Source organism: Corylus avellana, chromosome 4, assembly GCF_965113065.1.
Source record: "Corylus avellana chromosome 4, dhCorAvel1.hap1.2, whole genome shotgun sequence".
NCBI classification, from domain to species: domain Eukaryota; kingdom Viridiplantae; phylum Streptophyta; class Magnoliopsida; order Fagales; family Betulaceae; genus Corylus; species Corylus avellana.
In genome coordinates, this window is record NC_142493.1 from 23,658,837 (window position 1) to 23,686,241 (window position 27,405).

Below are 27,405 nucleotides of genomic sequence, written 5' to 3' on the forward strand. Positions count from 1 at the left end.
AACTCGGCTCATTTACACCTCTATTTGTATGCATCACATTTAACATATTTATTCTTCGCGATGATTTTTGGATACCTCATAACTTTTAGAGTTACCAAGTACATATATAACATTTTTTAACTTCATTTTATCCATGATTCTTTTCAAAGAACTAGAAGTATATATTAATAATTAAAATTTAATTACCAAGCTTTATTATTAAAATTTATCACTATATGACGATGCTACATTTCTCCCACCAGATAGAAAGATATCATAAATTTCTTTATTATTCCTTACAACATAACATGGACAATTCAACAACTTCGAAGGCTTGCTCTTTACTTTCCACGTCTGTACTCTGCAATTACTTTGATGGGGTATTTGCAACCTTCCAGGTATACTGAGCTAACAAGGCCATCTCTCTTTCACCAGCCACTTCATTGATGGGCACAGCATCACAAATTTCTTTCAAATCCTCTTGTGTAAGCTTCAATGCCAAGGAACCGATGTTGTTATCAAGATTATGAACCTTAGTTGTCCCTGTAAATCATCCAATCAATAACTTTCACATAATGCTCTACTCCAAGTTCATGAAACAGGAAATGCCAGTGAAGGACTGTGACAAGAAATGGTACAAGTTCCCAAGCTGTAGATGTGGTTAGAATTGAAATATGTCTAACCAGACAATTCAGGAGTAGAATTTTGTTTTTCATGGAAATAAGAAAAGCATTGATTAAAGTGAACAGGCAGTTCTACATAGAGTTGATCTAGTAAATTATGTGAAGATATCTAAAGAGATTACGAGTCAAATATACCAGGGATAGGGATTATATCGTCTCCCTGATGGAGAAGCCAAGCCAGAGCTAGCTGAGGAGGAGTGCAGGCATGCTTTGAAGCCATGTTGGCAAGTCGGGCATATAGAAGTTTGTTCTTCTCTAAATTCTCCCCAATAAACCTTGGATGATTAGCCTATGCCAGGAACATCATATGAGCGTACTTATCAATTCTTCTTGTAAAAATATTTGATTTAATAACATTTCTACATTGTTAAGAGAGAGAATTACTTGATATTTATGTGTTTGTGTATAGAAACATGAGATAAATTTATTTGTGCTCGCATACCATTAAACTCTCATTAGCCAAGCTCTCCACGACTGCTTTGCCGCCAAAGAAACCATGGCCAAGAGGGCTATATGCCACTATCCCAATACCAAGCTCTCTGTGAGATTAACAGTAACATTGAATCAGGGGCGAAACCAGAATTTTAGGAGAGGGGGAGAAAATTACACAAAATAAAATTTTTGGGGGTAAAAGTTAATTTAGGAGGGTCAATTTCATAAAAATACCTAAAATTTAGAAGAAATTTTCAAATTTTTATGACATTTTTTAAATTTTGGGGAGGTTCCACCCCTACAATGAATGATGTTGTGAAAGTATTGTAATGTTCTATTGTTCTTAAAATCACTGATTAATAGCCAATTCAAAGACCATGAAGACAACATTTTCAGCTATCTTAATATATTAATGATGGACTTTGGAATGCAAACATCAGAGCTAAATATCAAATAAACCTGCAAAGTGGGATTATCTCGTCTTCGATATCACGAGTCCATAGAGAATACTCCATTTGTAAGGCAGTGATGGGGTGAACTGCATGAGCTCTTCTTATTGTGTCTACACCAGCTTCTGATAGCCCAATGTATTTGATCTTTCCTTCCTCCACCAGCTTCTTGAGCTCCTCCATCTACCATGCCAAATAGGTTATAAAGCAGCAGAGATTATGCAGTGCAATAGATTGAAATATGTGAAAACAAAAGGTTTGTATAAACTTAAAAGGACAATATCTCATGACACTCACAGTATCCTCTATTGGCACTGAAATGTCCACACGGTGCTGATAGTACAGATCAATGTAGTCCACATCGAGACACTTAAGACTAGCTTCACAGCATTGTCGTACATACTCAGGTGTACCCTTGATGCCCAATTGACCCTCCTCTGATATGCTCATACCAAATTTTGTAGCTAATTGAATTCTTTCTCGAGGAAGCTGCTTCAGAGCCTAAAAGGACAAGATAATTAACTTTGTCCACTAATATCAGAATGTAAATCGCAACCAAACAAACATATACAATCAACATTTGAATAGGATTAGAGTACCTTGCCAATCATTATCTCGTTATCATGATTCTGTCCATAAACATTTGCTGTATCAAAGAAGGTTATACCCCTATAAAAAGCTTCCTTTACAACGGAACATCCAGCTTCATGTGACAAAGGAGCATTAAGCATCCCGGAAAGTCCCCCACATCCAAAGCCTAATCTAGAAACCTGCAGCCAGAAAAGGATGCCATGAGAAGAAAAATGAAGCAGTTTCATGCAAGTTTCCATGTAGTCCCCAAGGTGTGTTCAATTCATGATTTGCTTCTTAAAAATTATGTATCTTCATGTGGTTGGATTGGTGGCACCCGATTGAAGCGTTATATGACAGATATGGATACTGAGTTGTTTATGATGTAGGCCGTTCATTGGTAGCAAAATTATCTTCTGTCATTTTTGAAGGAGTTGGAAATGACCTCCTGCTTGATCTAAAGATGTGGTGGAAATCCAAAGTGAACTTCCTGAACTTGAACTTGGAGAAGCAGATAAGCCAATATGGACCTGCTCCAAGAAGGGGAGATATGTTTGTTCAGACACTTGGGAGGCTTTGGGAGTGAAGTTTCCTGTTGTTTCATGGTGGAAGATGGTTTGGTTTTCATTGGCTATACCTAGGCATGCGTTTATGCTATGGTTGGTGCCTGGTGGCTAGAGATCGGTTGACAACCGGAGAGAGATTGTTAAATTGAGGACATGCAGGGGGATGTGGCAGGTCACTTCTGCAGAAGTTGTATAGAATGTAGAGATCGTTTGTTCTTTCATTGAGGCTTTAGTAGGAGAATTTGGAGAGAATTTTTGAGTAAAATTTTGATCAAAGATCATTGTATAAGTTGGGAAGATATCTTAGAGTGGGGTGTTAAAGATTTGAAAAATATGATGGTGAGCTTATGCCGGTTAAGCTTGGGAGATGTTGTCTACCAATTGTGGATGCAAGGGAACAACATTAAACATGGGAATCAGCCCAAAACTGAAGAGGAGATTGTTAAAAGAATGATTGCTAAAGGGCGATTCAAGAGGAGTATGGAGAACTTGGAGTGATGCAGTAGTTGGAATCTGCCGAGGGAAATTTTGAGTTCAGCCTAATTGCAGTTTATGTCTTTATTTTTTGAGGATGTTCGTTGAGTCATGTATGTAAAATAGCTTAGCGGGCTTTGTGTAGTTCTGCAGCTTTACTGCAGATTGTAATCTGCAACATGGTGTTGCTTGCTGTTGTTGCAGCTGGAGTTCCTGTTTGATATCTGGAGGGTTGTATCGATGGTGTTCTTCTTTAGAAATTTTCATTAATTAACAAAAAAAAAAAAAAAACTCATATAATCAAAAATCATTATTACGATGTCTTGTTACAGAATTTTTCCACGCACTCTATTGTCTAATTGGACAAAGCGCCTTACAAAGACCATTCTTGGGTTACTGCCCAGTAATCAACATGCATCTTTAAGGCTATTCTTTCCTTTCTCTCTGGAAGGAAATTTTCAGCTCTTATTTTGTTTATACACAAAATTCATCTATCCTAACAAAGGTTCACCAAATACCAGAACAATGATTTTGAACTGTTCATGCTCAAGCCTTAATCTGACATGTAATTTTGAAAATAAATAAATAAAAAACAAAACAGTAAGAAAGAGAAGCACCAAATTATTTGAAAGGACTCATTTGTATCATAAGAATTTATAAATATTTGTCTATTCTGGCTTCTGGAAAACCAATTAAAGAATGAACTTGATTAAAGAAAAATAAAAAATAAAAGAAACAGTCATGGATGAACCTAGAAATCTTTATCCATGGCAATAGTGATCAAGGGAGTGATCTGTTAAGAATGGGTATTAATCATTTGATAGTGCCTATTACATTTGCAAGTAATCCAATTTTTAATACTAGTTGATAAAAATTGAGTATACACCCATCCATCTACAATTGATAATCCAAATGGGTGCAAAAGAAGGCGAAGCTTACCTCCAGTCCCTCACTGCCAAGTCTCACTCTTGGAATCTGGATATGGGGTCTCTTCTCCATTCTAAAGGTAAAAGCTTTTACTATGGAAAAGAAAAATCTGTGTCTGCAATTTCACAATGCTGACGACTTTATATACGTTATTATTGCCCCAACCCACTTTCATCAGATAAATATCTTGGTGGAAAGAAACAAGATAAGATTGTTGGTAGGGCCACTTGTCGGAAATTGGATATGGTAGGACGAGATAATATCGAATTAATATCAATAGGGTCATGATTCTAAGAATGCCTACATGACTTTTAATGCACGTCATGCCTCTTTTTCTTTTTCTTTTTCTTTTTATTAAAATAATAAAATATTAAAATTTTATTATTTTATTATTTTAAAATAATAAATCACCTCGGCGTGCAACACGTCAGGGAGTGATGTTTAGCATCACCCATATCGATAATATTGAATTAATTATATTAGAAGTTATTTTTTTTCTCACAAAAAGTGAAAAAATAAAAATAATTTTTTTTTTATAATTAACTGAATATTATTCAATTCAAATTAATTAGAGAGGATCATGTTCTAAGGAAGACTTACCTAGCTAGCCCCATGACCACTTTTGCAGGACCAAAGAAGGTGGTTGAATAGTTGTGAGACTATATTTGTAAGAGTCTATGGGAGATCTCATTTACATTTGGACGGCTTAAAATATTATATCGAGGTAGTAATAGCAGTAGTCCAAGTTAATTATAAATTAATTAATTTGGGAGCTCTACAGGTAGTGTCAAAGTATTCGGCTCTGGTCTTTAAAAAGTAGTTCAATCGACTGGAGATCATGTCTTATGAAGCGGAGGTCACTAATTCGAATTTCTCTCCCCTTTTTATGCGAACATGTAAAAATAAATAAATAAATAATCGGCTCTGCAGACTATAGGATTTGATCTGAGCAGACTAAGGTAATGATCCACAAAAGTTTAGGAGTATAGGAAAGAGAACACCAGGAGTGTGATTGGTACGTTCGAGCAGAGAACATTATGGCCCAACCGTAGCCACGTTCGAGCAGGAGTGTGATTCGTACGTTCAGAAGTAAAAGGGCAACAAATGAGAGTGTGATAAGAGGCTTTTGGCGAGCCAAGCCAAATCAACCGACTGCATCTCGTTCGAATAGAGTTACGACCTGTTGTCCCTAGGGTCTTGGCAAAACCGACCAGTTGCATTACCATTCGTATGGCAGTGTGATTGCAACAGACAGAAAGGTTGTGGTTGCAGGTGTTTTTTTTTTTTTTTCTAATTCCATTGTTGTTAAGAAACCTATCAACACCCGCGAAATTGAACGGTTCCCTAGTCAGTCTAACAATTGCGTCCCAGAGTTTGCGCATCTCATGCAGCGTCTCGCACTGTGCTTGCAAGTACTCCCATTGGTATACCAGGCCCTCCCTTACAAGTGACATTGTTAGTGAGATTGGTACTGTTGCGCAGGTTGACCGTTAAATCCGAATAATTTGACTATGATACCATTTGACGTAGTAGAAATGATAGAAAAAAGAAAAGAAGTTTGACGAATTCTATTTTATAAACTTAACAAGCTAACAAATAGCTTCTCTTTCCCTTGGGTTGGCCATTAAATCCGAATAATCTGACTCTGATACCACTTGACGTAATGGAAACCATAGAAGAATGCAACAAAATTAACTAAATATGGAAAGACTAAATAAAAATGTTTAATCCTAATCTTTATGGATATTATTGATGCCAAGATTAATGCTAAATAAGGAAGAAAATTAGTTGGGATTGTTATCAATCAGGCAAAAGTTCCCATATGTGCTTTGCTGCCCAAATCAGCAGGAAATCAAACAATAGTTTGTTTTTGGTCAATTTCTTGATTTCTTCACATTTCTATGCCTTCTTTATTTATCGCGATCGAACTCCTGTTTGAATGGAAATCAGTTCTAGTTGGGCCTTTCGAAAGCCTCCCATTGCACTCTCGTTTGAACATGGTGTGATCAGGCTACTATGCCCCTACTTCTTCCCATCCACTATTTTTTTTTTCTTTTTTGATATGAGGGTCATAATTATATTATCATGATCGGATTATTTATTTTCCCAAAAAGCTTACATATATCTCAAATTTAAAATTGACTCAAACTCATATCTTAAATCGGTTCTCCAAGGGGGTTCAATCGGCTGGAAACTGCGCCTCATGAAGCGAAGGTCATTAGTTCGAAACCCCCGTCCCCCTCTTGTGTGGACATATCAAAAATAAATAAAATAATAATAATAATAATAAATTAATCAAATTGAAAACTGAGATGTTAAACTCAAAATGGTCAAAAAATAGAGAAAGAGTAATACAATATATCACACTTTTATCATATTTTGTTGATGATGTGACACTAACAATCAATCTTTTGGGTCCCCAAGAGGTAGTTCAATCAACTAGAACCACGCCTAATGAAGTGGAGGTTACTAGTTCGAATTTCTCTCCCCTCTCTTATGCGGACATGTCAAAAAAAAAAAAAAAAAACAATCAATCTTTTGATCAACCATTGTTTAATGAAAAGTAATCTAGAGGTTGATTGGCTGTGCTACATCAGCAAAGTGAGATAAAAGTTGGTAATATAACATTTCTCCTAGCGAAAGATTAGTATGTTATACACAACACTTTTATCTCACTTATATTTTATTATGAACGCGCGGTAGGGTATAGTAACTCTTTGATATTATATATATATATATATATATATATATATATATATATAATGACTACTAAACTCTGCCATGTCAACATAATAGAATAAAAGTATAATATATAATATTACTCCCGTAAGTATTCATGGTGTTAACACCAAGGAGAGATGCATAAAAAAATATGTCCCTTCAAAAATTTAGGAAAGAGAAATATGGGATAGTTTCCTCTTGGCAGAGACCGTACCTTTTTATGGACCGTTCATTTTAACATTTAAAAGGAAAGCCCAAATCATGACTACAAGGCCCAATGCAAAATAAACACACAAAATGACATTTTATTTCACTTTAAAATAAAGAGTGGATAGGTATATTTTTAAGTTATATAAAACAAGTAATTTTCTAAGCATTTGTATTCATATATTTATTCTTCGAGATGACTTTTGGGCTAATATATATATATATAATAACCAACAACTATGGCTCTCATCACTCTATGACGATGCTACATTTCTCCCACCACATAGCAGCAAGATATCATAAATTGCTTCATTATTCCTCAACAAACAACATGGACATTTCAACAACTTCAAAGGTTTGCTCTTTACTTTGATGGGGTATTTGCAACCTTCCAGGAATACTGAGCTAACAAGGACATCTCTCTTTCACCAGCCACTTCATTGATGGGCACAGCATCACAAATTTCTTTCAAATCCTCTTGTGTAAGCTTCAATGCCAAGGAACCGATGTTGTTATCAAGATTATGAACCTTAGTTGTCCCTGTAAATCATCCAATCAATAACTTTCACATAATGCTCTACTCCAAGTTCATGAAACAGGACATGTCAGTGAAGGATTGTGAATAGAAATGATATCCAAGTTCCCAAGCTGTAGAATTTCGTTTTTCATGGAAATAAGAAAAGCATTGATTAAAGTGAACAAGCAGCTCTACATAAAGTGTTTGATCAAGTAAATGTGAAGATATCAAAAGAGATTAAGAGTCTAATATACCAGGGATAGGGATTATATCGTCTCCCTGATGGACAAGCCAAGCCAGAGCTAGCTGAGGAGTAGTGCAGGAATGCTTTGAAGCCAGGTTGGCAAGTTTGTTATAAAGACTTTTGTTCTTCTCTAAATTCTCCCCCGTGAACCTCGGAAACATAGGCTGTGACAAGAACATGAATATGAGTTATAAAAGCACATTCCAGTGATCAAAGAACTGATTTACTCAACAATATTCTGTCTTAGAGGGGCTAGATAGGTAGTGTAAGGTTTAGTGGTTTGTCCTACACTGGCACTTCCGTGTAATAACTTTACCAAAGGCGATCCTATGAATAGCTTCCAGTACGCCCATTACAATTTTTACTGCCTAATAACCAATTTGATCCCAAGGCAAAGAATAACTAGGCACACCAAACGATGCAATCAATAGAGCCAAGTCAATTCATGAGGTTTTTTAAAATTACCAACCATCGATGAACTAATCGGATTAACCAACTAAAGTTCGCTTAGAACCATAGTGCCTTGCCTAATAAGCTAACTCCCCCAATATCAAAATATGGTACCATAATGATTAATGTCTCTATGTGTACATGACAAACTGATTCCATAAAAGCAGAAAATTTACTATTCATTTGCAGCATACTGTATACACAACAAACCGATTCCATAAGAATAGAAATTAATGATTAATTCATTTGCAGCTGCATACCAAAATACTCTCAGTGGACAAGCTCTCAAGAACAGCCTTCCCACCAAAGAACCCACGACCAAGAGGGCTGTAAGCAACTATTCCAATACCAAGCTCTCTGAGATTAACAATAACATTTAATGATGCTGTGAAAATATCATGATGTTCTATTCTTTTCAAGCTCTCTGATTCATAACCAATTCAAAGACCATGAAGACAAAGTTTTCAGCTATTTTAAATTATCAATGATTGACTTTGAAATGCAAACATCAGAGCTAGATATCAAATAAACCTGCAAAGTGGGATTATCTCGTCTTCGATTTCACGGGTCCATAGAGAATACTCCATTTGTAAGGCAGTGATGGGATGAACTGCATGAGCTCTTCTTATTGTGTCTACACTAGCTTCTGATAGCCCAATGTATTTGATCTTTCCTTCCTCCACCAGCTTCTTGAGCTCCTCCATCTACCTTGCCAAAGTTATAAATCAAGCAAAGATTATGGCAGTGCAGTAGATTGAAATATCTGAAAAGTTTGGTATAAATTTAAAAGGACAATATCTCATGATACTCACAGTATCCTCTATTGGCACTGAAATGTCCACACGGTGCTGATAGTACAGATCAATGTAGTCCACATCAAGATACTTAAGACTAGCTTCACAGCATTTCCGTACATACTCAGGGGTACCCTTGACACCCCATTGACCCTCCCCTGAAATGGTCATACCGAATTTTGTAGCTAATTGAATTTGTTCTCGAGGAAGCTGCTTCAGAGCCTAAAAAAGACAAGATAATTAACTTTGTCCATTAATATCAGAATGTAGATGTTCCTAAGGTTATTTTGTCCATTGGATGCAAATCTCAACTAAACAAACATATACATACTTTCAACATTTCAAAAGTTTAAGAGAGTAAAAGTACCTTTCCAATCATGATCTCGTTATCGTGATTATGTCCGTAAAAATCTGCTGTATCAAAGAAGGTTATACCCCTATAAAAAGCTTCCTTTATGACGGAGCATCCAGCTTCATGCGACAAAGGAGCATTAAGCATTCCGGAAAGTCCCCCGCATCCAAAGCCCAATCTAGAAACCTGCAGCCAGAAAAATGAAGCAGTTTCATGCAAGTAAAACTAATTAATGAAGGAAGTCAGCAATCCAATGATTTGGGTCTCCATGTAGTCCCCAAGGTGTGTTTGATTCAACAATACCATTGCTGGATTCTCTGCTTCTTAAAGATGAAGATGCTATTATGAAGCTCATATAATCAAAAAAACTATTACGATGTAAATCTGCATAAATGTTCCCTGTCAAAATTCATGCTCAACAAAATCTTAATTCCTGGTCAGACTTACAAACTTGAAATACCAATAAGCTACTTTTTCAGATAATGTATTCAATAAAAATAAATAAAAAATCATTTTGCCCAATGCATTCTGTCTGGACAATAGAGTTACCAACACTAACTGAGTCCTCCTTGATCAAAGTTTGGGTCTATTGACTAATTGGGCAAAACGCCTTACAAAGACCATTCTTGGTTTACCGCCCAGTAATCAACATACATCTTTAAGGCTATTCTTTCCTTTCTCTTTGGAAAGAAATTCAGCTCTTAGCTCAAGACTTAATTGGACATGAAAATAAAAAAAATAAAAAACCAAAATTTTATAAATGCTTGACCCTTCTAGCTTCTGGAAAACCAGTTAAAGGATGAACTTGATCAAAGAAGGTCAGGAAGGACAAGAAGATGGAAAAAGAAGACATGATTTCCTATGTCTAAGGACCAAAATTTGGATTTCTGTAGCGGACCTCAAGGAACTGGAATTTTAAAGCTGAAGTAGGACTACAAATCTACAATTGCAGATGGTTCACATATCCTACTTTTCTGGTGTATATATCCTAACGCCACAAACTCAAAACTCAAAAGCAATTCTTATAAACCAATCCATCTACAATTGATAATCCAAATGGGTGGAAGAGAAGACGAATCTTACCTCCAGTCCCTCACTTCCAAGTCTCACTCTTGGAATTTGGATATGGGGCTTCTTCTCCATTCTCAAGATACCACAGCTAAGTTGAAAGCTTCAACTTTTCACAATACTGTTGACTTCACATACGTTCTTATGCTCCCACCCCCACCCACTTGATAGTAACCACCCACCCAGCCGCGAAACCAGAAGTTTGAGCAAGGGGGACGAAAAAAAAAAAAAAAAAACTAATTTTGAAAGGTCTATCTCATAAAAAATATATATAATCCCCAATTCCCAATTTTGTGCTAAATTTGCCTACGAAATAAATTTGGTTCATAACAAAAAGATAAAATATAAAGGTTTTTTTTATTATTATTATAAAACTTTTAAGGCATGAAAAAAAAGTTTTTCCCCTCTTAACTAACAATTTTATTATTATTAATAGAAAAATAAAATAAACAAGAAGGCTGGAAAAGCCCTTTAAGTTACTATTTTTTAGAGTCTTTTGAAATTGCACGTCTTATTCAAATATAATAAGCAAAAGACAACTACTTTTCACACTACATAAGAAGTGCAGCCTTGTCCCTAGTAGATAAATCTAATATAATAAGCAAAGAAGTGCAGCCCTGTTTCTAATATAATAAGCAAAAAAAAAAAAAAACTTTGAGGGGACGAAATAGTAATTTGAAGAAACAAAAAATGAAATATAAAGAGTAGTAGTGGAGTTTTAAAAACGTTTGGGGGGACACTCGTCCCTCCCAATAGTGTATGTAGGTCCACCCGTGCACCCACCCACCTGCTTTCATTAGATAGTTTCACTCTTATTGAGGGTTGACACGATGCGTAAACTTGACACGAAATTAGATAATTAAAATTTAGCATTAACAGATTCAGGTCATAAATGGGTCAACCCGCTTGACCCTTTAATAAACATGTTAATCCCGATGCTCCCTTTCACCTTATTATAGAAAAATTTTCTGTAGAGATTAATACAATTTTTTAATTTGAATGAAACAACTCTTTCCATATTTAAAACTTAAAGCTACGCTAAATATGATCATTCCGCTCCACCATCAGCCACTCACGCCCCGGTCCGTCCCCTACTCCACCGCCGACCTTCTCCGTCCTCCTTGCTCCAGAGTCCCTACTGTTGGAGCTTGCTGTAGTTTTTTTGTTATTGTCTTTATTGTCTTGTTATTTTGTGCAGGATTTAAATTTAATCTCCCTGCTTTCGTGATGTACTATCTTTGGGTGGAGACTCTGTTTTTTGCTCTATTTCAATATTCTTCAATGCTTGTTTTGGTGTTGTGTGTTGCTATTGTGGTTAAAATTATCCATACTGTCACCACGTATATCTCGTCTTCTACTGCATTTGGCGAAGCTCATGCTGTGCTACTAGCATTCCAAGGCTGTATTTTTACTTTTTTTCATTTTCCTGTGTTAATTGCCTTATATACAGTGCATTTTATTGTGCACCTTATGTAGTTCGATCGGCCGCTTCTAACTTTGTGTTCGAAAGCATTCCCGACCAGTTTTTCATTCTCTTTTCCATTCGGATCAAAAATGAAAAAGACCCACATCTTGTAACATTTTTCTTATTTGACTAAAAAAAAAAAAAAAAACTCTTGTTGAGAGTGGACCTAGCGATTTTTGACACAATGTGTATACCTAACACGAAATTAGAGGATTAGAATTTAACATTAACGAATTCAGATCATAAATGGGTCAACCCGCTTGACCCTTTAATAAACGTGTTAATCCCGATGCTCCCTTTCACCGATTATATATAGACTTAACAATTAGACCGCCCTATTAAAATTAAGGTTGGTCTATTCATGCTTTGGCACCCTCTAATAAGAAATTCTGGTTCCCGCCCTGTATCGGACTATCTTCAGGTGCTTCCTTTGACATTGCTTGGGAGTAAAGCAAGTCATTCATAGAGCTCTGACCTTTTGTATCATTTCTATTAATTCCTAAGCACGGTTAAAAAAAAATGGCTAACATTAATTTCTGCTTATAGAAGTTTCGGGGAGAGGCTAGCAATATGCATTAATTTCAAAATAGCAACTGAATCAATACACCAAATTTTATTTTACACACAAAAGAAATTGTTCCACAAAGATGCTCTGAAGTTCCCAACAACAACTCAACTCAACTAAACAAATAATAAAGCTCAAGTAAATTTCAGTAGGCTTCATGGTTCCTTTTCACTCATCAGGATAGTCTTTATATTATGTATCCATTTCTGCATTATTCCTGCACAAACAAAATAAATAGAGAAAAATATTAGAAACGGACATATTTTGTTTTAGAAGAATCACACTTGGTCTGCTTCTATAGTAATTTGCAATTACCTTGATGGGGTATTTGCAAACTTCCAAGTAAGTTCAGAACGAGCGGCATTTTCTCGTTCACCAACAACTTCATCAATGTGCACGGCATCACAAATTTCCTTAAGATCATCTTCAGACAGCTTTACAGCCAAGGAACCAATGTTGTTATCAAGGTTCTTAACTTTCGTTGTACCTGAAGATATCAACAACAAAATAAGAACCATCCATCTGATAAAACATCTCACAACCTGCTTAAACGCCAAGTTTATCAATCAAGATAATACAACATATAGACACAGGTTGACAAAAAAGAAATTGTAGTTTCTCTGACATGAATATATTAAGAACAGAAATACATCAAACCAGAGGAATGGTAACTAGGACTTCAGTATGCACGGTAACGAAGAAAATTACTATTAAGGTAAACAAACAAGCAGAAACTAAATAACCCAATCGTATGAATAAGATGGAAATGATTAAAGAGAGAGTCAATTATACCAGGGATTGGGACAATATTGTCACCCTGATGGAGAAGCCATGCCAGAGCTAGTTGAGGAGTAGTGCAGGCATGCTTTTCAGCCAGGTTGGCAAGTTTGTTATAAAGACTTTTGTTCTTCTCTAAATTCTCCCCCATGAACCTCGGAAACATAGGCTGTGACAAGAACATGATGAATATGAGTTATAAAAGCACATTCCAATGATCAAAGAACTGATTTACTCAACAGTACTCTGTCTTAGAGGGGCTAGATAGGTAGTGCAAGGCTTAGTGGATTGTCCAACACTAGCACTTCCGTGTAATAACTCTACCAAAGGTGATCCTATTACAAGAATAACTTCCAGTACGCCCATTACAATTTTTATTGCCTGGTAACCAATTTGATCTCGAGGCAAAGAATAATCAGGCACACCAAAAGATGCAATCAATAGAACCAAGTCAACTCATGAGGTTTTTTAAAATTACCAACCATCGATGAACTAATCGGATTAACCAATTAAAGTTCGCTTTAGAACCATAATGCCTTGCCTAATAAGCTAACTCTCCCAATATCAAAATATGGTACCATAATGATTAATGTATCTATGTGTACATGACAAACTGATTCCATAAAAGCAGAAAATTTACTATTCATTTGCAGCATACTGTATACACAACAAACCGATTCCTTAAGAATAGAAATTAAAGATTAATTCATTTGCATCTACATACCAAAATACTCTCAGTGGACAAGCTCTCAAGAACAGCCTTCCCACCAAAGAACCCACGACCAAGAGGGCTGTAAGCAACTATTCCAATACCAAGCTCCCTGCAGGTAAAAAGGTGGCAACTTGATGAACAAATAACATCATAATTTTCTTTAGTCAGATTTTGTAATACTCTACATGTAGCTAATCCAGAAGAATATTAAGATCTGGAAGGCAACAATTTGACCTATACATATAAACTTACAAATTTTGTTTAATAATGTAAACACTGGATCTAGCTAATATTTACAGACCGGCAAAGTGGAATAATCTCATCTTCGATATCACGGCTCCAAAGGGAATACTCCATTTGTACGGCAGTGATGGGATGAACTGCATGGGCTCTCCTTATTGTGTCAACACTAGCTTCAGATAACCCAATATATTTTATCTTTCCTTCATCAACCAGCTTCTTAAGCTCCCCCATCTTCCTTGCATAATCCAGACAAAAATAGCAATCAAGATTGAATGTTATCTTGTACATTAAGGTAATGGATTGGAAGTGGCATAATAGGAAAAAATTAGGAAAAAGTGTTTTGATGCTTACAGTATCCTCAATTGGGACTTTCACGTCAATGCGATGTGAATAGTAAATATCAATGTAGTCCACATCAAGCCGCTTAAGACTGGCTTCACAGCATTCTCGTACATATTCAGGGGTTCCCCTTACGCCATATTGACCCCCTTGTAACCTGAACACCCCAAATTTTGTAGCCAGTTGAATTTTTTCTCGAGGAAGCTGCTTCAAAGCCTGAGAATCATTTAATTAAATGATTAAACAACATGGTCATTTGCGTAACTCACAATCAAACTTCATAATAAACACAAAAGATTACCTTGCCAAGCATGATTTCATTATCATGATTATGCCCATAGAAATCTGATGTATCAAAGAAAGTAATGCCCCTATCGAATGCTTCCTTAATAACTGAACATCCAGCTTCATGAGAAAGAGGAGCGTTATATGCTCCGGATAGTCCCGCGCATCCAAATCCCAATTCAGAAACCTGCTCAGCAGGATCCCAACAAAGAAGCAATTTTTACAGACTATAGTAGAAACTTATTGTTATTCAATCAAATATATAATGACCGGATAAAAGTTTATCAAACAGCTATTGACGAAACTAGAAAGCCCAAGAAGGAAATAAACATCAATCAAATTGCAGTTACAGGTGTTGAAATGAAGAATACCCAATTACCCATCTAGCAAAAATGATCGTATCTAAAATGGTAGGAAAGAAGGAAGTGATTAAAAAAAAAAAAAAAACTCACCTCCAATCCCTGACTGCCCAGTTTCACTCTAGGGATTTGGTTCTGCTGCTTCTCCTCCATTATTCTGAATTAAGCACTGCCTAGCTCGTTGAAGATGCTCGTGCCAGCATCCTTGGTACACTTAAATAGGTTCCCCTGCAAGGGAAGGAAAGTCCAAACCAAATTGTTTTATTTTTACCGAATCAATAAGGTGGCTGCCAAGTCAAACTTGACTGACCTTTCATCTTTAAAAAAACATATTGGTTGGCCTTTCATTGGACACAAAATCTGAGAGAAGCCGCCGCCCAACACACGCAAGAAGCGGGTAAATTCAGCCGGCACAAGTGTTTCATTGGAAAATGCTTGTCTTTCTAGTTCTAGGCGGTACGAGGAAGTCTTTAGGATTCTCTCCTTTGATCCCTGGAAATGAATCAACATACAAACGCATTTCATTTTAGAACAGAAAAGAAATTGTTCCATAAGATCAATGCACTAAGGTTCTCAAATCTCAACATGCATGTTGCTGGTAAGGAGAGGATAAAATTCATTAATCACACATGTTTTTTGTTTTTTTTGTGAAGATTCCCTTTCCCATATTTATCATGGTAACATTATTCATGAAAAGAGTTAAACCACTCAACTCAACTAAAATGAGCTTCAATCTTAATTGAATTAGAGCTGACTTCACGGTTCCTTTTAACTCATCAGGATAGGCTTTGTTTATCTTTTTCAGCATGATTCCTAATTTCCTAAATAGAGAAAGAAAGGAAAAAAAAAATTAAAAAAAAAAAATTGTACGTCTTTAGAAGGACTAGATAGGCAAGGTGCAAGGTTTAGGCTGCGTTTGGTAAGAGCAAGTTACTATTCATAAAAAAAAAAAATCAATTCTCAACATTCTTACTCTTTACATCGCATCAATAACTTTTTACTACTATTTAAATTTTTTTAAAAAAAAATCACTACCAAACAAAAAAATTTCATAACTAACATTTTTACCCCTTTTTTTTTTTTTTTTTTTTTTTTTACATTAATCAATTTTTGCTAAATTAAGTTTCAAACCACTAAAAATAATTTGTACGTCAGCTCTAACGTGATTCCACCCCTGGTTGTCATCATGGCATGAGTTGTGATAGAAAGAGGATTTACTAATTGCAGTTCAATTGTAATTTGTCCACAATCACCTTGAGGCATGGGATCTATAAATATTTTATTTCTAACCAGTAACCAAATTCACTAGGGGTGAAATTTAAAACCGCCTAACCGCAACCGCTAACCGCTAACCGTTATAACCGTTAACCGCTAACCGTCTAACCGCCTAACCGCTTTGAAAGCGGTTAGTAAAAACCGCTAACCGCCTAGGCGGTTGCGGTTAGCGGTTAGTAGGTTTTGGAAATTCGCTAACCGCTACCCGCTAACCGCTTTTTTTTTAATATAATATATATTTATATATTATATATATATATAATAACAATAAGTTGTGAGTTTATGAACTTTTTTTGGTTGATTGAAATGAGCCTCAAGCTTCAAGTTTAACCATATATGTTGATTTTTTTGGTTGCTTGTGAGTTTATGAATTTGTTTGTGTTTTATTTTATTTCTATGTGTGAGTTTATGAACTTGCTTGTGAGTTTATGTATAAGACTACAAGTGAAGTGATGATTTTGTTGTAATTTTATTTGTATATTATATGATGCATAGATTTGTAGAAGGTGGCCAACAAGATTTTGGTATATAGGAATTTTTAATGCTAAAATGGCCATGGAAAGGGAAAAAAAAATGTTTAAAATGAGAAAAAAAATGTTTAAAGTGAGCCCAAAACCGGCCCAAACCCGGTCCAAACCCGGCCCAAAATCAGTCCAAAGAAAAAAGCCCAAAAAAAGCCCCAAAAAAGCGGTTAGGAAAAAAGCGGTTATTCCAAAGCGGTTAACCGCTAACCGGGCGGTTAACCGCCTAGGCGGTTAACCGCTACCCGGTTAGCGGAGGCGGTTAGTAAAATTTACTAACCGCCTAGGCGGTTGCGGTTAGCAGTTTTAGCCACTAACCGCTAACCGCAACCGCTATTTCACCCCTAAAATTCACGTATGTCCGTATAGAATAGGCCGAGGTAGGGCCATGTTATTGAAGACAAGCAACCATCATGATTGTTCCTAATTTTTTTCTTTTTTTTTTTTTTTTATTAAAAAAAGTTTCAAATGGCCACTCTGCCTTTGCCCGGTCTAACTTTTAGAGATTCTAAAAAAATAAAAAATAAAAAAAATTCTCAAATCCAAAGAACTATATTAATATACGGTAAAATATCTTATACATTGTACGGATCTCATTCATGCTTGGGGGAGAAAAAAAATTAAAACGGTGTCGTTCAAGATTCTTGGACTCGAAAAAAACGGTGCCGTATCGACGTGTATCAACCAGTAACGCCCCCAGTGTGAAAAACCAAAACCAAAACCAGGTGTCTCCCCTCCCCTCCTCGTACCTTAAGCTTTCCATATCTCAGTCCAATCCAAGAAGTCTGAAACCTAAAAGAAAAACATACTACAAATAAACAAAATTAGAGGTGAAACAAAAACCATGGAGAGGAGGCAAAGACAGAGAAGCGAAAGGATGTGTGCGTCAATAATTGTTCTGTTGCTGTTGAGCTTGGTCGGTAGAATCTCGTCCCTTTCGGTGACCGTAAACGACGTCGAATGCGTGTACGAGTACGTGCTCTACGAGGGCGACTCGGTCTCTGGCAATTTCGTGGTCGTTGACCACGACATCTTCTGGGCCTCCGATCACCCCGGCATCGATTTCACCGTAAGCGATTTGGGTTTTGATTGGATCTTTCTCTGTGACAGGGTTTTTGTTCTTCGGGGGTTGTCTTGTTTTATAATTGGTTGAATGGTTTTTGATTGTTGATTTGTTTCGATTTGAAAAGGTGATGTCTTTTGAAAGAGAAATGGTGTGGTGGGTCTGTTTGATTGATGAGAAAATTGTGGGAAAACGGGGGAAATTCACGTTATGTTTAGGTTTTCTTAAAATTCGGAAATCGGACACAATTCGGTATTTTTTAAAAAAAAAATTAAAATTTTATTCCATGTCTTTCGGTTTGATTTGTTGTGCAGAGTCGATGATGTTGGAAATTTACCTGTACATTGATATGGGCATGTAATTTTGGTGTTGGTGCTGTTTACGTGAGGCTTGTCTTTTAGAATTTCAAGGATTTGGGTGGCTATGATATATTTGTTGAAGCAAACTTATAGGTTTAGTTTAAATAGAAGAAAGGGTCATCTGTATTTTGAGTCTTTAGTTTGAAGCTTTGGTTTAGACTTTAGACTCATTATTTGCCAGCTATTGGCTGCAAATCCAAGATTAACGTTTTTATTCTTAGTCTGGCGCTCAAATATCGTATAATGCTTGATTGGAACTATATCATAATGTTTGAATACTTGGTAAATTTTTCTTCACTCAGTGGATCTGCTTGTAAAGTTTTAATGATGAAAAAACTTCTGCTGATAGTAGAATTCTGATTGATGTTTTGCTCACTTATGAATTACTTAACAATATGATAGAAAAAAAAAAAAAAAAAAAAAAAAAAAAAAAGGGCGGGGTGAGGGGGGGGGGTGAAGTAAAAAGAGTTGTAACCATAATTCTAGGAAGGAAGAAGCAAAGGTATGGAAAAAAGCATCAGGTTATGATAGCTAATAGCCAATTTTATTGAATATTCTCGTCTATCCTAGTTTTATCACTTTACATCTTGCAATTGGAATAATAAGAGATGACCTTAGCTCTCTTCTCGTCTGTAATATGTTGGTCTTTTGTTGTAAATCTATTTAAGAAAGAGTTATATCATAAATATTAACTTTTTTAGTCGTGTAAGGCCTATTCATTAGAAGGATTTTCTAGGGCCTTCTAAAAGCCCATCCCTGTGTGCATGAAAACTCTTGACTATGTGATATCATAAATTAGAAGCCATTTTCTGTTCATCTTGCATCAGTTATCCAAATTACATTGCTTGAAGTTGCAAATAGTTTTTATATCTACTCTCGAATTAGAGGTTTGTGCATCCTAATTATGGGATTTTGAATCCCCCTTCCCCCTCCCACTGGGGTCAATTACTTATCACAAGAAGAGAAAAATAATGGGATTTTGTTCAGGTGACATCTCCTGCGGGTAATATGGTGCATAGTTTGAAGGGAAAATCTGGTGACAAGTTTGAGTTCAAGGCCCCACGAAGTGGAATGTACAAATTCTGTTTTCATAATCCTTACTCGACCCCAGAGACAGTTTCCTTCTACATACATGTTGGTCATATTCCCAATGAGCACGACCTCGCCAAAGATGGTTTGTTAAAATCTCTATCAATACGTTTTTATTAGCATATTCTGATATTCTTTGATCATCTACATATATTCATATCTGAATTGTTATAAGAAATAGATTTCATAAATATGAGCTCTGTTAGTCCAAGCAACAATTTTTTAGGCTATTTTTATAGACTCTTGATTACCTAAAAACATGTTTGCGGCTGACATATGCTCTCCATGTGTTTTGCTCTCCCTTTAAACTTAAACATGGTGGCTTTTTCAGAACATTTGAACCCAATAAATGTTAAAATTGCTGAGCTGAGAGAGGCACTGGAGTCTGTTACCGCAGAGCAGAAGTACTTGAAGGCACGTGATTCTCGGCATCGCCACAGTAAGTTGTTTTCTTTCCATGAGTTAAAGTGATGATCATGATTTGATATAAATATGTCATTTGTGGTTTTCTGGCAAATGTGGATATATGCCCATTTCATGGACAGAATCTAGCTTATCTCTTGTGATAGGCACCAGTGCAATGTATTGGCTTTAGTGATTTACTGTAAGGATATATATGGGGTAGGTTAAAGTTATGCATGATATAGTTTTATCAAAGAAAAATGCTACATACTACATTTTTATCAAAGAGAAATGCTACATACTACATTTTTATTCTACAATGTTGGCGTAACAGCAAGGGTGGAACCAAGATTTTTTACATGGGGGTCCAAACCTACATAAGTAAATAAATATGTAGATACAAAGAGTAGTAAAGTAAATCATCTAGCTATCGTAAAAAAGGCATCATTGACGAGGTCATGCCATAGAAATAATATTTTTATAAAGATTTTAAAAAAATTTGGGGTTGCCAAAGACCTCCCAACCACTAAGGTAGGTTTACCCCTACATGGCAGTCCCAATTAACAATTGGATTTTTTTTTTAAACAATAACTGATCCAAGGGTTGATTGGGACTGTCACATCAACCACGTCAATATTGTGAGATAAAAATGTGCTTTCTAGCATTACTCTTTAACAAAAGTTGCACCACTCAATAACTTTTTGTTACAATATCTTGTTAAATCCACTGTTGGAATAGATATCTTTCTAATAACTATTATCATGCTAATCAGATAAATAACTATCTTATTTATGAAGTGTTCAAAATTATAGTTTTTGTATTCTTAAAATCTACTAAAAAATTAAGTCCGTAAATTTGATAGTAAATTACATTCAATTGTTGTGAAATTTAGTGGGCCTAAGTCTTGAGAGAACATTTAATCTAATGGCAGGATCCAAAAATCACTGATTTAATAAAAAAATAAAAAATAAAAAAAAATTTAGTATACCTTTACTAAAAGTTACACCAGGTGTAATTTGAACCAACAGACACATACATATCTATATAGAGCATCGGTGCATACATTTGTTAATAACATAGATAGATTCATTTTCTTGAGGTTGTATAAAAAACGCATGAGAAATGATTCTTTGCATTATGGCGTTCATCTTGTGTATATTTTTGCTGAGTTGGCATGTTCCATTCACATTTAATTAAAAAGGACAAAAGTGGATGGCATGCCAACTTAGCAAAGATGTACGCAAGATGGACTCCAGAATGTAAATAAGGATTTCTCAAAACACATAATGGGATACCCGTTATGGTAATTTAATGTGAAGTTCACTTATAAGCTTTAAAATTGGAGTTAGATCATTACATATATATTTTTCTTTGTTTCTCTTTTGTGTTATTTTTGTTAATCTGTCAAGTAAACCTACATGAGTCATCGTGTTTAAGTTGCAGTTGTAGAATTTAAGGAGCCTTTGTGGTCCAGGGAATAGTGTTGCTATAATATTCGAACTATCCAATAACATTAGGAAAAAATAAATTTCCAGTAATGGTCAAGCAGGGTGGCAATATTGATTCGCCTAGTGGATGTTGGTAGGATGCCCTTTGAAGGGTGTTTGTTGTATGATGAATATAATCTTGTTGCTTGCATCATTGTATCTTTCTAGAATATTCAAAGATGAATCACCAACCCACTCTTTAGTCGGCCCTACACATCTTTAGTGTGTTTGTTGTTTTGCTGCTTCTGGATATATCTACACCCTCTATTACATCAATAAAAAGATTACTTACCACTCTGTTTCTGTCTCAGCAAATGAGAGCACGCGAAAGCGAGTTGTCTTCTACACTGTCGGAGAGTACATTTTGCTGGCTGCTTTAAGTGGTCTACAAGTCCTCTATATACGGCAGCTGTTCAGCAAATCAGTCGCATACAACCGAGTTTGATCTGCTTGATTAATCTTAATTTCTACATGGCAACTTGATGAGGCTTATAGATGAGTTCCTTTTGTGTAACAATATGTGCTAGTTTACTCTATTTATTTATTGCATCTCAACTACAGTTTGAGTTTTAAACAAAATGATTTAGCTGGTCTTAATTGCAGATTTTAGTGGATTTAGAAAATGAATTTGAAGTGTTGGGAATTGACTAAATAGTTAATTCTTAGTTGAAATAAATAATAATAAAACTGAAACTTGTGATTTTCTTTTTCTCTTGAAATGAAGTGGAATGATTTGGATAACTATTGGAGGGCACTTGACAACAAATGGTTGATTCATACCTTCCATAGCCAAATCTAAGTAGTGATTTGAAAGTCATGGGAACAATTCATGGATAAATAATGCAAGAAATTATAATGCTTGGTATAATTTTCAACTTCAGATAAGTGTTGGTGATTTATTGAGACATCCATTCTCTTTTCCTTTTCTTGTCTAAGCACTTCAACCAACAAGGATGATCTTACCAAATTGCAGCTTATGATCAGAAGCAGCTCAGCTTTATTTGATGAGCTTTCTATCAAGCGGAGTCGGTTGTAAACTTCTATTCAACAATGAACTTAACACAAAATTAACGGATTAAGATTTAGTAAAATGAAATTTGGGTCAACTTGATTAAACACAATTGATAAAGGGTCAATTTCAGGTTAACTTGCTTAACCTGTATAAATTAAAACCCTAAAGTTTAAGATATTTTTTAAAAAAATTCACTTAAAATACGTTACGTCAATTAGTTTAAAATGAATGATAAATTAGTGTAAAAAGTAGTGTTAGTAGGAGTAACGAACAGATTATGATAAAAAGGGCTATTAAGACATGATTGTGATGGTGCGGCTTTATGGTTCATAAAGGACACAAAAGAAATGGTGAGTTTGGTTTCTCACTTGCTGAGAAGCAAATATTATAATATTTGTAATTGATTCCTCTCACCCTCTGATAAGAATATAAAGAGCAATCGGTGATTTATTTAACACCTCCAATGATATACCTAAAAATATATAACACTTTCGAAAATAAAAAATTAATTGCTGAAGTTCTCATTCATTCAACCTAATTGTTTGTAAATTCAGAGACTGAGTATTCTATTCTAAAAGCAAATACACTTCAACATCTTTGTTAGAAGCCATGAACATTGCCATTGAGAATAATCATCACATTCCAATTGCAAGAGTGCTACGATGTTCCATTCAGATCACAAATGAGAAAGATCATCCCCTATAAATTTTTTTCCTTATTCAATTAAAAAAAAAAAAAAAAATACTATAACCCTAAACCATCTAGAGTTTGATCTGGTGAACCCTTTTCTCGTCAAGAAGATTTCTAGAGAAAGTATAGAAAGACTAGAAAATGATACCCAAATATATAGGGGTGAAAAGACAGTTACAATTAGCGGTTATTGGTTAAAACCACTAATCATAACCGCTTAAGTAGTTAGTAAAATCTACTAACCGTCTAGGCAGTTAACCGATTTTTTAAAATATATATATATAGGCAGTTAGCGATTTTGAAAAAATATAAAGCCCCCTATCACCCCAACCCAAACATGTCTTAAACGCTTTAACCCATGTGAGTCTCCCATTTAATCTTTTTTAGTTTATTTTTTTTCCCCTCTTTTAATGCCTATAATCTCTCAGATTAATCTAGATGTGACCACCGCCACTTGCCACGCCAGCTTTCTATTATGGGGATAAAGCTCAAATTCTGTGGCTAATTGTGTTATAATAAAATCCATGAGGCAAGCTGACTAAAATACCCTCTACTTTTTTGATGTGATTAAGTCAACCATTACATTGGTTTTAAGTGTTATAAGGACAGCACACCCAAAAATCTGTCAGTAATGTGGGTTGAAGTTGAAGTTTTGGTGATCTCAAGCCCTCCATCTCCATTAAAATTATATTTTTCAGGCCATACAACAAGGAAGAACTTCAGGCCATCAAATTATATCCCTGCAATTGGTGGGGACTAGGATCCTTGTCAGCAATTGGAATTGATAAGAACAGGATTCTTTACATTTCTCTTTCAATTATATATATATATATATATATATATTATTGTATTTAATAATGTTACGTAAAAGAATTTATTTAAAAATAAATTAAAAAAATAAAAAGAAAAAAAAAGAAAGAAAACCTACACAATACTCTTCATGTACAACGGCCGGTTCACGGATTAGTATTACGCAGATAAGATTTCGAGGCTATACGCGACAATTCGCACAAAAAGCAAGGGCAGTATCGGGAACCAAAAAAGTTGCTCCTTCAACGAATTCTATTTAACCAACCCAAAAAAGTCTCTCTCTCTCTCTCTCTCTCTGTGTGAAGTAACTATCTCTGTCGCTCTAACTTTCCATATCTTCCAGTCTTGTTTCTCTGCCTCTGTGCGTTCGATCGACGATCAAGAAAGAAGAAAATGTTGGCAGTGTTTGACAAATCGGTGGCGAAGAGCCCCGAGGCTCTGACGAGCCCTCACTCGGACTCGGTCTCGGCTCTGAAAGATGGGTTCTTGGCCCAGCACTTTGTCTCAGTGCACCCCGGCTCCGTCACCGTCAACCTCGGCTCCGGTGGCCTCATCGCTTACTCGCTCGACAAACAGAACCCATTCCTCCCCAGGTTGGTACTACAACACCCATTTCCTTATATCTACCTCCACAACATGAAAATGCCCACAAGAAGAAAATCAAGAAATATATAATATTCTTTTCGTTTTTACGTACATAATAGTATAATACCCCTATGATCCGGTTTCGGTGATTGGTGGGTCGTTTGGGTTTGGCCTTATCGGATGTTTGGTTGGTGAGAAATGGCAGGAAAAGGTGGGATTTTTCATAGCATCCCATAATCCCACGTTTTCATTTATTTCCTTTTCTTCTTTTTGGGTCCTTTTTTATCGCTTACAAATTTGCTTGACTTGTAGATTTTTAGATTACGCGTGTTATTTTGTTTTCTCTTGCTAAAATATGAACGCGTGGTCTTTGTTTGACTTGTCAAAAGAAAAGTGGCTCTTATCTGTAGTGGCAAAATGACAGTTACATTTTTCACGGTTAATAAGAATATTTGGGACTTTTGTTTTACAGATATACATTTGTTGACTGAATTTTGATGATCTTTAGGCTATTGGGCTAGGATCTTGGTGATTATGTCATAGATCTTGGTGTTATCCTGTTGGCTTATCTAATCCATTAGTGTGGGTTGTGACTGAAATTGCTAATACTTCCTTTGGTGTCTAAGAAATGTTAGGAAAGAACTATGTTCTTGAGGGGTTTTCTTTGAATTTGGCTGTTGTTAGATTTTTGTGCTTTGTGAGTTTTCCAGTTTTTTTTTTTAGGCAAACAGGGCCTGCCCACAAACCCGACTGCTAAGGGATTATCAAACTCTTGTTTGATCAGTGGTTTTTGACATTTTGTCTTCATATCTATTCAATCAATTTTTATATCTTAAATTTTGCTTGAGTAACTTTTATATTCTGGGTTATGTCTGTCTTACATTGGCATATAATCCAACTATCCAAGTGGAAAGATTTTATTTTGTCTTTAGTTTCATCTGTATCAATAATCGCCGTGGAATGAAACAAAAGACTGATTCTCAACTTGTTGGCTATGTTCATTTTTATTATCCAAGTATGCGTTTGCGACGTGCAATTAATTTGAGTAAAGTTCTCCTATGTTATCAAAAAAAAAAAAAAAAAAAAGATTTTATTGTCTTTAGTTTCATCTGTATCAATAATCGCCGTGGAATGAAACAAAAGACTGATTCTCAACTCGTTGGCTATGTTGGCAGTTCTTTGGGACTTCTGAATTTCCCATGGCATAAAACTATTATATCAATGTTCTATATAGCATTTGAATCAACAAACTTGTCGGAAAGCATTTCTTTAATCATGCTTTCATTGGTCTTGTTGACTTGGTTTGCTATTTTGTAATGAGGACATTCTAAAACACTGAGACACTGTGTCTTCACATATCATGAAAGAATGACATGGTTAATTTCTGCTGAACTGCTATGGCTCTTATTTTGCAGTGTTATTTTTTTACTGCCTTTTTTAGTTTTTGGCACACCAATCCAATTGTTGATATTCCACATCTTCTACTGTTAGATTGTTTGCGGTGGTGGACGGCATTTTCTGCTTGTTTCAAGGCCACATTGAGAATGTTGCTCTGCTTAAACAACAATATGGATTGAACAAAACGGTGAATGAGGTTGTCATCGTTATAGAAGCTTACAGAACTCTGAGAGATCGAGGTCCTTATCCAGCTGATCAGGTCGTGAGAGATATTCATGGGAAGTATGCATTTATTCTCTATGACAGCACTTCAAAAGCCGTATTTTTATCTGCAGTGAGTATAACTCTCTTCCAAAATGTTCTGCTCCTATGTTATGGCCCCTCCTAATTCTAATCTCTTTCTTTGTACTGATCATCATCTGCTTTAGTTGAGCTAATCCTAACCTTTGTCATATGCAGGATACTGATGGGAGTGTTCCATTCTTTTGGGGTACTGATTCCGAAGGCCATCTCGTTCTTTCAGATGATAACGAAATTGTGACGAAGGGCTGTGGGAGATCTTTTGCACCATTTCCTAAAGGTATATGAACATGAAAAGTATTTTTATTCGGGTTAGGAGAATTTCTTTAGAAATCTTTTTGCTTTTCTTAATGGTCCAGATGTCAGAATATTGGGATAAAATAACAGAAACTTATGGGAGCTTTGAAATAAGTTTCAGGTTGATTTAGGACCCCAGTATAAGAAATATAGGGATGTGGGTGGTTTCAGTCTTTTTATCTTCCCCGATACCAATCTATCGCATTGGTTATAAAACTGGGACTTGTTTCCTGTTTTTTCTGTGTTAATTAACATGAACTTTGGGCTACTACAGTATTTTTTAGGAAAGTTTGCTATTTCTTCATGAGCATTACTATTAGATTGCTTATTTCTCCATTATGTTGTTTTCCGAAGGATGCTTCTTCACATCCTCTGGAGGCTTGAGGAGTTTTGAACACCCCCTTAATGAGGTGAAGCCAGTGCCGCGGGTGGACAGTTCCGGCGAGGTGTGTGGTGCAACTTTCACAGTGGATGCAGAGTCTAAGAGGGAAACTGTTGGCATGCCTAGAGTTGGAAGTGCTGCCAATTGGTCCTCAAACTTCTGATCTTGTTATAATTTCCTTTTGCGGCAAGGCTGTTGTTATTACTGGTCCTACCGATGTGTTTTCCTCATCAACTACTCTCATCTTGAATGACTTTGGTTTTTCAATGGATGCTTAGCTTCATATCCATGTTAGTACTTTTCAAATCTAGACACAATTTGATGCCACTATGAGTGTTGCTTATTGTCAAAACTAAAGCCATGACGATCTCATGGAATGATATAATGGCTCTTCAAGTCTGATATGTGGTAGATCGCCATTTGATATCTCTCTTTAAATTGCAGTTATGTACTCAATGCTCATGGTAGCTGCTTTTGAACATGGGATCAGTTTCCAGGCAGTGGCACCCTTAATATGAAATAATGAATTGAAGTCCGTTGATTTCTAGTATATGGTG

General features: G+C 35.8%; 5 protein-coding genes across 7 annotated transcripts; 2 read left to right on the forward strand and 3 right to left on the reverse strand.

The window, feature by feature from the left end:
• Positions 1–164: 164 nt before the first annotated feature.
• Positions 165–4,202, reverse strand: LOC132177755 (perakine reductase). The gene is made up of 7 exons (XM_059590200.2): positions 4,093–4,202; positions 2,143–2,313; positions 1,841–2,044; positions 1,554–1,726; positions 1,105–1,201; positions 798–951; positions 165–522 (listed from the first exon to the last, which is right to left on the reverse strand). The coding sequence occupies exons 1-7, from the start codon at positions 4,150–4,152 to the stop codon at positions 347–349; spliced, it is 1,035 nt and encodes a 344-aa protein (XP_059446183.2). The 5' UTR covers positions 4,153–4,202; the 3' UTR covers positions 165–346.
• A 2,886-nt stretch (positions 4,203–7,088) lies between these two features.
• LOC132177723 (perakine reductase) lies at positions 7,089–10,622 on the reverse strand. The gene is made up of 7 exons (XM_059590162.2): positions 10,449–10,622; positions 9,381–9,551; positions 9,032–9,235; positions 8,751–8,923; positions 8,480–8,576; positions 7,780–7,933; positions 7,089–7,548 (listed from the first exon to the last, which is right to left on the reverse strand). The coding sequence occupies exons 1-7, from the start codon at positions 10,506–10,508 to the stop codon at positions 7,373–7,375; spliced, it is 1,035 nt and encodes a 344-aa protein (XP_059446145.2). The 5' UTR covers positions 10,509–10,622; the 3' UTR covers positions 7,089–7,372.
• A 1,855-nt stretch (positions 10,623–12,477) lies between these two features.
• On the reverse strand, positions 12,478–15,423 carry LOC132177724 (perakine reductase). Of its 3 annotated transcripts, XM_059590164.2 has the most exons (8): positions 15,272–15,423; positions 14,836–15,006; positions 14,547–14,750; positions 14,254–14,426; positions 13,965–14,061; positions 13,256–13,409; positions 12,779–12,950; positions 12,478–12,680 (listed from the first exon to the last, which is right to left on the reverse strand). In XM_059590164.2, the coding sequence occupies exons 1-8, from the start codon at positions 15,329–15,331 to the stop codon at positions 12,656–12,658; spliced, it is 1,056 nt and encodes a 351-aa protein (XP_059446147.1). In that variant the 5' UTR covers positions 15,332–15,423; the 3' UTR covers positions 12,478–12,655. The 3 variants fall into 3 exon arrangements, with proteins under 3 accessions (XP_059446147.1, XP_059446146.2, XP_088371991.1); XM_059590163.2 differs by having other exon boundaries at positions 14,254–14,750; XM_088515865.1 differs by lacking the exon at positions 12,478–12,680 and having other exon boundaries at positions 12,775–12,950.
• Positions 15,424–17,677: 2,254 nt separating this feature from the next.
• LOC132179961 (emp24/gp25L/p24 family/GOLD family protein) lies at positions 17,678–22,001 on the forward strand. Its single transcript, XM_059592787.2, has 4 exons — positions 17,678–18,043; positions 19,384–19,570; positions 19,817–19,924; positions 21,686–22,001. The coding sequence occupies exons 1-4, from the start codon at positions 17,819–17,821 to the stop codon at positions 21,817–21,819; spliced, it is 654 nt and encodes a 217-aa protein (XP_059448770.1). The 5' UTR covers positions 17,678–17,818; the 3' UTR covers positions 21,820–22,001.
• Positions 22,002–24,166: 2,165 nt separating this feature from the next.
• Positions 24,167–27,398, forward strand: LOC132179266 (stem-specific protein TSJT1). Its single transcript, XM_059591957.2, has 4 exons — positions 24,167–24,479; positions 25,963–26,203; positions 26,329–26,449; positions 26,821–27,398. Exons 1-4 carry the CDS (start codon positions 24,280–24,282, stop codon positions 27,009–27,011), a joined length of 753 nt encoding a protein of 250 aa, XP_059447940.2. The 5' UTR covers positions 24,167–24,279; the 3' UTR covers positions 27,012–27,398.
• Positions 27,399–27,405: the final 7 nt, after the last annotated feature.